The 14,176-nt window shown below is 35.9% G+C and overlaps 1 protein-coding gene across 1 annotated transcript in view; it reads right to left on the bottom strand.

The window, feature by feature from the left end:
* Positions 1-6,464: 6,464 nt before the first annotated feature.
* The window catches only part of ACYP2 (acylphosphatase 2), a 176,323-nt gene continuing 168,611 nt past the window's right edge, over positions 6,465-14,176 (bottom strand). The window contains exon 4 of the mRNA XM_082426317.1: positions 6,465-6,924. Coding sequence (XP_082282443.1) covers positions 6,810-6,924 — 115 coding nt within the window. The 3' untranslated portion in view covers positions 6,465-6,809. The remainder of the gene's footprint in view (positions 6,925-14,176) is intronic.

Here is a 14,176-nt window from a genome sequence, read left to right on the forward strand (position 1 = left end):
AAAGTAAAGAGGAGGACAGAGAACTGCCCAGTGGAGTTAGAAACGCTGAACTGAAATCATTAGGGGTAATACAAGGAGTGTTAACAGGTGCGGGAGCAAAAGCATGATGGAAACAGATTCGAGAATGGAGGGATTGGATTCCAGCAAGTGTAGACAACTATTTTCCAGGAGTTTATCCATAAATGGAAGAGGTATGTGGCCGTAGTTGGAAGAGTCAAGAGAGGAACAAATAACAGCATGTGTGTAGACGGATAGGAGAGACTCATTCAATAGGAAACAAAAATTGATGGTGCGGAAGTGAGGATGGTAGGAGCAGCATCCTTGCGGGTATGGCATCCAGGTGTCCGGACAATTCACCTATGGTAACAGGCAGGAAGGTAGAGGAAGTAGTTGGGCACAAATGTGGGTAGGTAGGTAAATGCAGTGGTAGAAGCTTGGGGAAGTTCTCTTCTGCTGGAAATAGAAATCACAGCCAAGGCTGAGTGAGGAGTAGGTATGAAATGGTTGTCTAGGAGGGTGGGAGAGTGAATGGATTAGAGAAACAGAACAGTTACTGGGCAGCAATTAGGTCCTTGTTAAAGTGAATGCTAGAGGTTTTTTGTTTATCTTAATAATTAATTTTTTAGCCATGTATGGACCTATTTTCAGTAATTTTTGCTTAAAACCTAAGTTGTTCTTAACTGTATAACTTTATACTGTATAGGTTAAAGTTATATACGTTAAGAAAGTTTTCTTCTATCATAACTGATTTTTCCTTCTCTTTCAATTATTCTGCTTTTTCCCGATGAATTTCTATCATTGATTTATTGATGGGTTAGATAAGTGCTCTCTTTCTTCTAAATTAATAATTTTCTTTTTCACATTTTCATCTCTTTTTCCTGATGAACTTTTTAGATTATTCTCTATACCAGTGTTTCCTAAAACTGCCAGACTGTCAGAATCACCTGGGGACATTTTTAAACTTGCAGATTCAGGGACAAAACCCTTGGAAGATCCTGATTCATTAGGTATGGGGTGGAGCCTAGTAATAAGTCTATTTAAAATGCTCCCGAGGTAATTCTGATAATCAGCTGGGTTTGACAGTCACAGCTCTGTATCACTGTTGAAATTTGCCAGTTACTAATTCCAGAATGGAATTTTATATTTCAACTAATTTTCCTTAATCCATATATTTTATTTTAATCTGAACGTATTCGCCCCAGTGGCTCCCTGCTCTTCTTTCAAAGATCAACCTTCATTATACGCTATTGAGGACATATGCAGATGTTTCCTGAAATTTTATTTTTTCCTATAATAAATAACTTTTAGAGATAGGTACTTCCTCTGATTCTAAATGGTATTATTCCATTTACCTTGGCTGTAGTGCTCTTTTGAATTTCAAGATTGATTTTTTTCCCCATTTATTCATCTTTTAATGAGGAGAGTTTGGTTATACACTGGCATTTGCCAACAGACAGTTTATCCCTCTCAGGTCTAAAACCTTAGAATGGTTGATCTGCCCTAATCCAGTATTTTGCTGTTGTTTTGTTATGAGATTTTCAGGAACCTTAAATTTTTAAAAAAATTATGAAATACATCATAGATATAGGATATATAAAATAACGTATAAAGTATGAATAATTATAAAAGGAACACTTACAGAGCTACCTTGCCTTGGCTTCCATGCTTTAAGTAAAGGGACTACCCAATTGGCTACTACCTGTTCCTTCTCTCCCCTGTGTGCTGTGATTTAGTTTTATTATCCCAATCAGTGGAGAAAGAATAGTAGTTGGGATCAGAGAAGGGAGAGAAGGGTTGATTCTTCTTTTACTACCCTGGAAAATAATACCTGAGGAGAAGGATTTCTGTCTCATCTTTTTCTCATAGTTGTAGATACTGCATCTTAGAAATAATGGTACATACCATCTACCCACTTTATGCCAATTTCATGGTTAAATATTGCAGGCATGTTCTTAATCCAGATTAATATGCACTGAATTCAGTGGAAATTCTGCTTTAATACTTGCAAATGATCAAATGACTATGATCTTTGATCTTTAGAACTGTTTTGAAACAGACACCACATTTCCAATACAATGAATTTCCTGCATCTTCTCTTTCTCTATGTGTCTTCTAGTATTTGTAAAAAACTAGAAGAAAAAAAAAAGATACCACATTGGAAACTTGTATTCACTGATTCTTGCAGAGTTCATTGTGGCAACATGGAAAATAAAACTAATGAAAGAAAAATGTAGTTTAAGGATGAAAGAAGTATCTTAGACATCCAACCAAGAACGTATACTGTCCTTTCAGCAGAGGAGAAAGCATAAATCTTGCTCTCTAGGAGAGGGAAGAACCCAGTTTCTATAGAAAAATCTGCTAATGAGATCACATAGTAACTAGACTTTTTAATTCTAAAATTTTAAATTTTTATCAGACTTTGGTTTTATTCAAAACCACTTGAACCTGTTAAGAAGAGGAAAATTACCTTTTACACATAATTCTAAATGTTAAGTTAAAATCTTCAAGATATGCTTACAAAACACTTTGTAATTAAGCCACTAATTATATATTTGTATTTTCTCTTGCATATATTTAAAATTTTGGTAACATCAAAATAGAAACAAAAGACAACAGAAAATCACTTTCAGAAATATTTTAGTTATCATGGACCTTTATGGAGGCCACTATGAAAAAGAAAAACTTATTTTCAATGCTCAGTTGTCACAAAAATGGAAATGGCTACAGGTAAAGTATACCTACCACACTGGCTTGACAAAAGTAATCAAGAGAATGGGCAATGCATTTGAGTTTAGCATTTATAAAAATTTAGAAAAGACCCCGGATGCTAAATTCAGTGTCTTTGTTGTTTTTGTTTCTTTTCAGTTTTTTGTTTGAGGCAGGATTCTTCTCAAAATACGTCTTATGGAGAATCCTAATATAGGAAAGAGATGAGAGTAGGACTGCTCTGATTGTGACTCTTGGCTGCCCAGCTTCCTCATTGCCTTTCTGTAGTTCTCCTGGAACCACCTCCTGGGAGGTCTCTGTCTTACTGGAATCCTGGGAGAAGTCCCAATTCTTGACTTTGCCATTGAGGGCACCTAGGCACACAGCTAATTAAGGGGTGGGCTGGGCCCAGAATGCAGGTGTTCTGATTCCTCGAGCAGAATATCCTCTACCATACCACACTGCCTATATTCAGTTCCCAAAATTAGTTCCAGACATGGAAATCTTGTCCTTTTAACAAGTAGTGAACATTCTTTGATATCTGTATTAATGGAAGCCAGGGAGAAGTACTATATGAGAAATATTTGTAGACTATATATTTCCAAATACAAGCTAAATTTTGGAATTGGATTGCTTTTTCTGTTGTCTTTATGAGTTTAGAGACAGGTGCTTCTGAAAGATTCCTTCGATAGACAAAGTTGAATATACTTCATTGTGAAAATGGTGACCAACTTCCAGAAAAGTCAAACTAGTGGGTGCTGTGGCCATATCCACCCTCCACCTCTTAGTTCCCCCTTCAGTGCTTCTGTGCTCTTTGTTAACATAAGCACCTACTTTTGAAGCACAAGCCCTCTTCAGGCTGCAGGGAATTCCCCTGTACCTAGAGATTCCCAGTCTCACATGAAAGTTGAATTGCTTCTTCTCAAGCTTAGAAGCCCAGAGCCTTCCTGATAGAAAAATCTCCTGTTTCTACTACACCCCTGTTGCTTCTATGCACCCAGACTGCTAAAGAGTCTGTCTTTGGCATCTTCCCTCTAGCCAAGTGCTTTACTTCTTGAGTTAGCTTTTTAAAAAGATAGGCAATTTTTTATAAATATGAAAAATAGTTACATGCTTTAACAAATCGTATACCCCTAATTCTGATGTGTTGTTTCTTGAGGAGGTTGTGGGCATGTGGAGTGTTGAGACTCCTGGCTGACAGTCATTGAAGTAGAGACCCATCTTTTGCTTAGTTGGTTTTTTTTTTCTTGTTTTGTAAAATGCCTAATTCTGGCAAAATTAAACCTATCAAGGTTTGTTATTATCTAAAATATGATATGTAAATTTAAAAGTCCCTGTGTAAGTTCAATATGAAATGACACATTAAGTTTACTGTTAAGATGTGCTACCTGGTCTCAACCAGGTCTCAACCTGGTCTCTTTTTTTAAATTAATTAATTAATTAATTTATTTATGGCTGTGTTGGGTCTTCGTTTCTGTGCGAGGGTTTTCTCTAGTTGCGGCAAGTGGGGGCCACTCTTCATCGCGGTGCGCGGGCCTCTCACTATCGCGGCCTCTCTTGTTGTGGAGCACAGGCTCCAGACGCTCAGGCTCAGTAATTGTGGCCCACGGGCCGAGCCGCTCCGCGGCATGTGGGATCTTCCCAGACCAGGGCTCGAACCCGTGTCCCCTGCATTGGCAGGCAGATTCTCAACCACTGCGCCACCAGGGAAGCCCTGCTTTACTTTTTTTTCCTCTTGCTTTCTATCCATTCATGAACACCCATTTTTAATCATTATTTACAATATTTTTCATCCCGTAATAGAACTTAGTTATGTATTAATCATTAAGCAACCTTGACTAATGTGATTCACTTTGTGCAGTTAGAAGATTGTGCCAGTAAAGTGTGATTTTCTTATAAAGAGATTGGGGAAGGGAACTACCAGAGGAAATCAGGGTAATAAAGTGACATATTGGTGTCACTTCTGAGACCGTATTTTTCTAAAATCATTTAGCCTTCCTATGTGTAGAGATACAGATTTTATTTTCAACTTGACTGTGCAAGAAATTCTTTTCCCTAAGTCAAATTGAGCCTGCTTCAAGTCCCATCCTGTTTGGGAGGTGAGAAGTTAAATCTTTCATCCCTGGTGCTTTGTACCCTCTCTCAAAAGGATCATGTAAAGGGCCTAATGTAGAGAGAACATTCAGGAAAGACTTCTCTAGTCTCTTGTCCATACCAGTTACCATGACTACCATCCAAGCCACCATGGTCCCTTGTAGTCAGGATGCTTTGCAGCACTTTTGGGGATAGGAATCTTGCTAGGACTGGAAGCCCCTGGGCCTGGGATCTAGCTTCTCTGGGTGGACCACAGCTGTTTCCTTCTCAGATTTGGCCATCCCCCAGAGGTGCTGTTGGGGAGAAAGGTGCAGTTCTCCATCTCTTGGGAAATCCATTGCCTTTGGTCCCTTTCCAAAGTCTTGGATAATCTTGTTGTCCCCTTGGCTCTTGCCACTTCTGCTTCTCTTTTACCTGCTAAAGGCATAGTGTTTGTCTTTCTCCTCAACTCACAGCATAATGTCCCCTTTAAAATGAAACCTTGGAAGGAAAGTTGTCTTCAGGGGATCTGGCACCAAAACCCTCCTTGAGGTAAAGGAGCTCAAAGACTTGTCGACCTTCCTTGAATCAGGAGTGGGGAAACACAGGGAGAGGAAAACCCAAATGAATAACACAGTTGAGTCTCCTTTACATGGTGATGGTATTAAAAATGTAGGAAAGTTCTTTACTCCTTTAAGTGTATTTGGAAAGTTTTTAAAAAATGTCATTCCCTAAAATTGTATTGTCTTATATACATTTGATATCAATATTATCATCGAATTAACCATTCAAGTGAACAAAAGTCAACCCATGCTTCATCTCCTTAATTCTAATCTTGCAGCAGGTAGAGAAGAGAGGCCTGAATTCTTTCTCTATGCCATGGAGTGTAGCAATAGAGATTTGCTCCGTAGATACAGAATGGTGGTTTCTAGCCTGTATTCCCAAGGCATTTGAAATTACTGGACAATTGCTGAGGACAAGATGCAGGAGGGAAAATTGAGACCAAGTGTGCAGGGCTCCACGGACCCCCATTTCAATCATACTAGTCCTTTTCCACTTGCTTTATGTATAAAATTCCATGTAAACCTTTGTTTTAATGGATTCCATTGTTACAAAAACTTGTAAATCATTGAAGGAATATGTAAGTATATACCTACAACATTTGAAATTCCCCAGTATTTTGAGTTAAAGGTCTCCCATTTTCCAGAGTATAATTCTGTAGTATAGAAATAAACCTTCCCCTTAAAATACTATGCTGCTTAATTATCAACTGTATGTGAAAATCCCCAGATGATAGGCCAAGTTTGGGGGATAGTAGGATTTATTTAGACTCTCAGTTCCTTTTCTGGTTCATAGGACATCCATTGTGGGTGGTTGTGGGTATAAACCTTGCAGCTTGCTACACTACCAGTGTGGGCTCTTCACTCATCTGTTCACTGTGCAGAACAATATAGTTCCTAGAAAGCATTAAGTACTTCCAACCGAAGTACTGAATCATGTTCTCATTTAACCAGAGTTTTTGAAACTCTTTATTGATTTTAGGGCTATGCTGATCATCATATACATTTATATCATCTAACTACTGGTTATTTTGTTGTTGTTGTTATTAAACAAATTATTCAACTTTGACAACAAATTATTATTCAGAGATTTTAGAATGCAATTCAGACAACTATACCTAAAAATAATTTTTAAATGGTTAACTTTATTTAATGTCCAGCCAAATAACATGTATGCCATAATATTAGAATTAAAGATTCCATGAGACAAGTTTAAATACAGTAAAATATTCATATTAAATATTTTGTAATGACATTTTAAATTTTAGAATGCTAAGTTTTGGCTTGTTAAAAACATATTTGAGTAAAACTTTCAGTGTCAGAAATTTTTAGTAACATATAATGTTGTAGCTTTCAGAACAGAAAGTTCCTTTTTTTTACCCTACTCTGCTACTATCATTGTAATATATAGACTTAAGAATACAGTGTCTTTTGTGCAGTATGAGCATTACAATTTTAAGTTCTCTCCTATTAGTATCGAATATTAAAATTAGAGTATTCAAGTTTAGAGATGGTTTTTTCATTGGAAAAGTTCGTGCGATCAATGCGAGAACTAGGACTTCCAACATTGCTCAGCCAGGACTTCCTACAAAAATAAACAAATAAAAATTAGCATTTAAGTATATATGGACTAGCTAAAATGATCTCACGATGAGTAATAATGGGAGTTTACGTTTACTAAGTAACTTTTGCATATAATGTGAAATATATACATGATTTGTACAATGTAAAAATTTTATATCAGAATACCACAGAGTTTAACATATAATTAAATGTGGACAAAGAAAAGCTAATGACAAATTAAGCACAGTCAACTCCAGATGGTTTTATATTGGGGTTATTTCCCTCCTCTTAAAACATCCGATGCCATTACTACCTAGCTCTTGTATGCAAAAGGATAAAAATATTTTTATAAAGAAGAAAAACAATGCACCATGGGTTTTTCTCCTTACCCAGCACATGGTAGATTATATATATGTATGTGCAGAATGAGAGAGAGAGAGAGAAAGAATGAAAGAATATGGAAAAATCACATTTATTCTTTATTTAAACATTAAAATTAGATGAATATTTTTCTTATCTATTCAAAAACCATTTCTTACCACATATATTAGCAAAGTGCATTAAAGAGACAGAGTAAATGTTCTGAAACTTTTTCTGCTTATATAGTGTTTTTTCTTATTAGTGATATCATGTGTCTAATTTATACATGATATCACTAATAAGTGATAATTTATACATTTGGTACTTACCTGAGACGCTTCATATAAATTCCAAGATTACTGTAATATTGCTAACACCTCAGATATTGTTAAGGATTTTCCAGAATCTTTCTACCTACTAATAATTAGTTGGGGTGACAGATTAAGTGGGACTACAGGTTAATAATAATAGGAGGCAGTTTTATACAAATGATGGCTGTTATCCCAGTTGTAGAAACAGTCTACAAGTTTCCTCATATCCCCAAAAGTCTTTGAGGTTGTGAAGCTAGTGCTGTATACAGCTGTGCAGTATCATATGTAACAATCTCACATAACCTTGAATTAAGAATATTTTCTAAGCTAAAGTTGTCTGACTAACTGTAAATTACTCTTAATCAGGCTGGAGAAGAATGACAATGATTCAAAACTGCCCTTGTGTTATTTAACTCTATTATTGTCGTATAGTAGATTTACAATATTGTATTAGTTTCAGGTGTACAACATAGTGATTCAATATTTTTATAGATTACACTCCACTTAAAGTTATTATAAAATATTGGCTATGTTCCCTGTGCTGTACATTACATCCTTGTATCTTTTATTTATTTTACAAATAGTAGTTTGTTTTAACTCCCTTTTTGATTCTTATTTGTGACAATTTTTCTGGGTAAGGTGAACTTTTACTTTTGTTCTTTTTCATAAGCTAAGCCATCAGCACAGCAACATTTTCTTTTCTTCTACTCATTTAGTTGAAATCTTAAAAATCAAAATTGCATGTGTTGAAGAATGAAGTTCAGTTATTATGAAAAGGGCTGATGGCTTCAATATTACCAGTCAAATCTCCTTGAAACCTTCTAGAAAAGAAAGGCCAATAGTAATAAAAGCTAACATTTATGAAGCACTACCTGTTTGCTCAGCACCGTGCTAAATTCTTTACATATACTATTTCCTTTAATCCACACATTAACCCTGTAAGCTATAGTCCATTAGTCCTCCTAAGTTATTGATGAGGAAAGAGACACAGAAGAGTTAAGTAACTTGCCCAGGGTAGGAGCAGTGATGGTGGTGACAGTGATCAGATTCTGGATATACTGTGAAGGTGTCGTCAATAGATTTGCTGACAGATTGGATGTGGGTGTGAGAAAAAGAGGAGACTGAAGGATGACACCGGGGTTTTATTGGTTTGAAAAACTACAATTGGTTTGAAAAACACCTACAGGATGGAATTGTCATTTACTGAAATGGAGAGACTGAGAGAAGAGCAGATTTGGGGGAAAGATCAGAAGTTCAGTTATGGAATGTTAAATAATTTGAGATGTCTGTTAAACATCTAAATGAGATGTTGAGTAGGCAGCTGGATCTATGAATCTGGCTGGAGAGATGAAATTTGGAATTTGTCTGTAGATAGACAGCATTGAAAGCCATAAGAATGGATGGGATCACCAAGAAAATGAATGTAGATAGAAAAGGAAAGAGGTCCATAGACTGCACTGTAGGGCATCCTAATGTTAAGAGCTCAGGAAGTAGAAGAAGAACCAGCAAAGGAAAAGAAAGCATCCAGTGAGGTAGGAGAAAAACTGGGAGAGCATTGTGTCCTGAGAGTCAAATGAAGCCCTCTGGGAACAGGGAGAGATCAACTGGCGCAACACTGCTGGCAGGTCAAGTAAGGTGAGGACTGAGAATTGACCATTGTGTTTAGCAACACAGGGGTCACTGATGACCTTGACAAGAACAGTTTTGGTGGAGTGAAAGCCATATTTGAATTGGCACCAGAGAGAATAAGAGAGGAACTGGAACCAGTGAGTCCAGGACTTGGACTAGTGGACATCAAAGCTGCAATGACTAATCCGCCTGAGCTCTGTGTATTTAACTAGTTGAGAGCTTGACTATCTACCTGTAGTTGATCTTCAACACCACCAAGAACTTCTTCACTGGCTAGACCTATGGCCAAGGAGGAATTTACACCACTGGTAGGAGAATGGTCATGCTGTTAGGTGAGTCAGCTCTGTTTACAGTGTGTGTGTGTGTGTGTGTGTGTGTGTGTGTGTGTGTGTGTGTGTGTGTGTGTGTGTGTGTGTGTGTGTGTGTGTGTTGGGGAGGGCCACTCTGTGCCATGGCTACACACATGCCATCCATGTTGCTAGGAACTGCCTTGCCTGACCTGCCTACTCACCTAGGAGTATTCTGGTCATCTGTCACTTGGCAAGCCCTAAGACCTCACTCTTCATGTGCTGCCCTTGCCCTTGATAGGGGTGGCTCAGGTCTGGAGATGGCAGACATAAGAGTTCTCCTAGCCAAAAAATAACTAGTCACAAATTTTTACACAAATTTATATCTAATTAGTGAGGATGTGATTGGAATGAGATATATATTTTTTCCCACTCCCCCTTAATGTGTAAAAGAACCACATAATCCAATAATACCCATTAATTCAATTCAATAAGTATTTAAGTAGCACTGTATGCAAGGTATATTCTAGATACTCGAGTGCATACATAGACATTTAAAATGAGGTTCTTTCCTCAACCTAACCTTACATCTAAAGCAACTAGAGAAAGAACAACAAACAAAACCCAAAGTTAGTAAAAGGAAAGGAATCATAAAGATCAAAGCAGAAATAAATGAAATAGAGACAAAAAAATAGAAAAGATCAATGAAACTAAAATCTAGTTCTTTGAAAAGATAAACAAAATTGATAAACCTTTAGCGTGACTCATCAAGAAAAAAAGAGAGGACTCAAATCAATAAAATTAGAAATGAAAAAGGAGAAGTTACAGTGGACACCACAGAAATACAAAGGATCATAAGAGACTACTACAACCAACTATATGCCAATAAAATGGACAATGTAGAAGAAATGGACAAATTCTTAGAAAGGTACAATCTCCCAAGACTGAACCAGGAAGAAATAGAAAATATGAATAGACCAATCACAAGTACTGAAATTGAAACCATGATTTAAAAACTCCCAACAAACAAAAGTCCAGGACTAGATGGCTTCACAGGTGAATTCTATCAAACATTCAGAGAAAAGTTAACGCCTATCCTTCTGAAACTATTCCAAAAAATTGCAGAGGAAGGAACACTCCCACTCATTCTGAGGCCATCATCACCCTGATACCAAAACCAGACAAAGATACCAGAAAAAAAAATTACAGGCCAATACCACTGATGAACATAGATGCAAAAATCATCAACAAAGTACTAGTGAACTGAATGTAACAATACATTAAAAGGATCATACACCATGATCAAGTGGGATTTATCCCAGGGATGCAAGGATTCTTCAATATATGCAAATCAATCAATGTGATATACCATATTAACAAATTGAAGAAGAAAAACCATATGATCATCTCAATAGATGCAGAAAAAGCTTTTGACAAAATTCAACACCCATTTATGATAAAAACTCTCCAGAAAGTGGGCATAGAGGGAACATATCTCAACATAATAAAGGCCATATAGGAAAAACCCACAGCTAACATCATTCTCAATGGTTAAAAGCTGAAAGCATTTCCTCTAAGGTCAGGAACAATGCAAGGATGTCCACTTTCACCACTTTTATTCAACATAGTTTTGGAAGTCCTGGCCATGGCAATCAGAGAAGAAAAAGAAATAAAGGGAATCCAAATTGGAAAAGACGTGAAACTGTCACTGTTTGCAGACAACATGATACTATACATAGAAAATCCTAAAGATGCTACCAGAAAACTACTAGAGCTCATCAATGAATTTGGTAAAGTTGCAGGATACAAAATTAAGGCACAGAAATCTCTTGCATTCCTATACACTAACAACGAAAGATCAGAAAGAGAAATTAAAGAAACAATCCCATTTACCATCACCTCAAAAAGAATAAAATACCTAGGAATAAACTACCTAAGGATACAAAAGTCCTGTTCTCCAAAAACTATAAGACACTAATGAAAGAAATCAAAGATGAAACAAACAGATGGAAAGCTATACCATTTCTTGGATTGGAAGAATCAATATTGTCAAAATGACTTTACTACCCAAGGCAATGTAAAGATTCAGTGCAAACCCTATCAAATTACCAATGGCATTTTTCACAGAATTAGAACAAAAAAATCTTAATTTGTATGGAGACACAAAAGACCCCGAATAGCCAAAGCAATCTTGAGAAAGAAAAATGGAGCCAGAGGAATCAGGCTCCCAGACTTCAGACTATACTACAAAGCTACAGCCATCAAGACAGTATGGTACTGGCACAAAAACAGAAATATAGATCAATGGAACAGGATAGAAGGCCCAGAAATAAACCCACACACCTATGGTCAATTAATCTACAATAAAGGAGGCAAGATTGTACAATGGAGGAAAGACAGTCTCTTCAATAAGTGGTGCTGGGAAAACTGGACAGCTACATGCAAAAAAATGAAATTAGAACATTCTTTCACACCATACACAAAAATAAACTCAAAATGGATTAAAGACCTAAATGTAAGAACTGATACTATAAACTCTTAGAGGAAAACATAGGAAAAGCACTCTTTGACATAAATCACAGCAATATCTTTTTTGATACATCTCCTAGAGTAATGGAAATAAAAACAAAAATAAACAAATGGGACCTAATTAAACTCAAAAGCTTTTGCACAGCAAAGGAAACCATAAACAAAATGAAAAGACAACCCATGGAATGCGAGAAAATATTTGAAAATGATGCGACTGACAAGTGATTAATCTCCAAAATCTGCAAACAGCTCATGCAGCTCAACATCAAAATAACAAACAACCCAATCAAAAAATAGGCAGAAGATCTAAATAGACATTTCTCCAAAGAAGACATACAAATGAACAAGAGGCACATGAAAAGATGCTCAACATTGCTAATTATTAGAGAAATGCAAATCAAAACTATAATGAGATATCACCTCACATTGGTGAGAATGGACATCATCAAAAAGTCTACAAACAATAAATGCTGGAGAAGGTGTGGGGAAAAGTGAGGTTCACTGTTGGTGGGAATGTAAATCGGTACATCCACTATGGAGAACAGTATGGACGTTCCTTAAAAAACTAGAGATAGAGGTACCATATGATCCAGCAATCCCCCTCCTGGGCATATATCCAGAGAGAAACATGGTTTGAAAGGATACATGCACTCCAATGTTCATTGCAGCGCTGTCTATGATAGCCAAGACATGGAAGCAACCTAAATGTCCATCAACAGATGAATGGATAAAGAAGATGTGGTACATATATACAACGGAATATTATTACTCAGCCATTAAAAGAATGAAATAATGCATTTGCAGTAACATGGTTGGACCTGGAAATTATCATACTAAGTGAAGTAAGTGAGACAGAGAAAGATAAATATCATATGATATCACTTATATGTGGAATCTAAAAAAAAATGATACAAATGAACTTACTTACAAAACAGAAATAGACTCACAGACTTAGAAAACAAACTTATGGTTACCAAAGGGAAAAGGGAAAACTGGGAGGTTGGGATTGACATATACACACTGCTATATTTAAAATAGATGACCAACAAGGACCTACTGTATAGAATAGGGAACTCTGCTCAGTCTTCTGTAATAACCTAAATGGGAAAAAAATTTGAAAAAGAATAGATACATGTAGATGTACAACTGAATCACGTTGCTGTATACCTGAAACTAACACAACATTGTTAATCAACTCTACTCCAATATAAAATAAAAATTTAAAAATAATTTTAAAGTTATATGTATTTAAATTATTCAATATTGCTTTTACTTTTTCATGAATATTTATGAATAAAAACTATTTATGAAGAGTATTGATTATGAATAAAGTGAAGTCAATAATTAATTTTTATTTATTTCTCACAAAGAATTGGGTGATTTGACTCCTCTTTTCAAAGAAGCAATATGCTGATCAGTATTTCTCATAAAGCGAGACAAAAAAGAAATCTATGTAAATTATTTTTAAAAACCCACTTAGAAACCAATTACAGTGAATTAAACCAAACTATGTCTTTTGTGAAAAAAGAAATACATTCTCTTGACTGATCTTCTTGAATTACTTTGAAAAATTATTAAACTTCAAGAAACCTGTATTAAAAAAAGTAACAATTCTGTCTACTTTTGTTCAAGTCTTTATGTTCCTCATTAAAATTTTGTTTGCTTAAATTCAGGTCCTGTATATTTCTTGGTAAGTTTATACTTGGATATGTTCTATTTTTCTTGCTGTTTTGAACAAGATGCTTTTTAATCATCATGTTTTTAAACTGGTATACAGAGAAACTAGTGATTTCTCATTTTGTAATCAGATGGCTTACTGAACTTCCTTGGTGATATAATAGTTTCTCTTTTCTTTTCTTTGTGGTTGCCTAGGTAAACCACCCCATGTATTTTTCCAGAATTCATTCTGTTAGTCAATTTTTAACACAGTGGATAATTTCAAATTGCTCTTTATTTTAGCCTCTCTAGCCACCTGTTGGCTACTTACATGCCTTTCAGAGAATTGCTACAGTAACTATGCAGAGAAAGATTGAATCATGAACTGTGTGCGCCCAACACGATCATAATACACTAATACACGCTCTTAACTCCAGTATATTTTACCTATCAGTTTCATAGACTCAATAAATAATATTGAATGGATGGTTGGATGGATGGT

The sequence above is a fragment of the Balaenoptera physalus genome, assembly GCF_965194825.1.
Source record: "Balaenoptera physalus genome assembly, chromosome: 15".
NCBI lineage: Eukaryota > Metazoa > Chordata > Mammalia > Artiodactyla > Balaenopteridae > Balaenoptera > Balaenoptera physalus.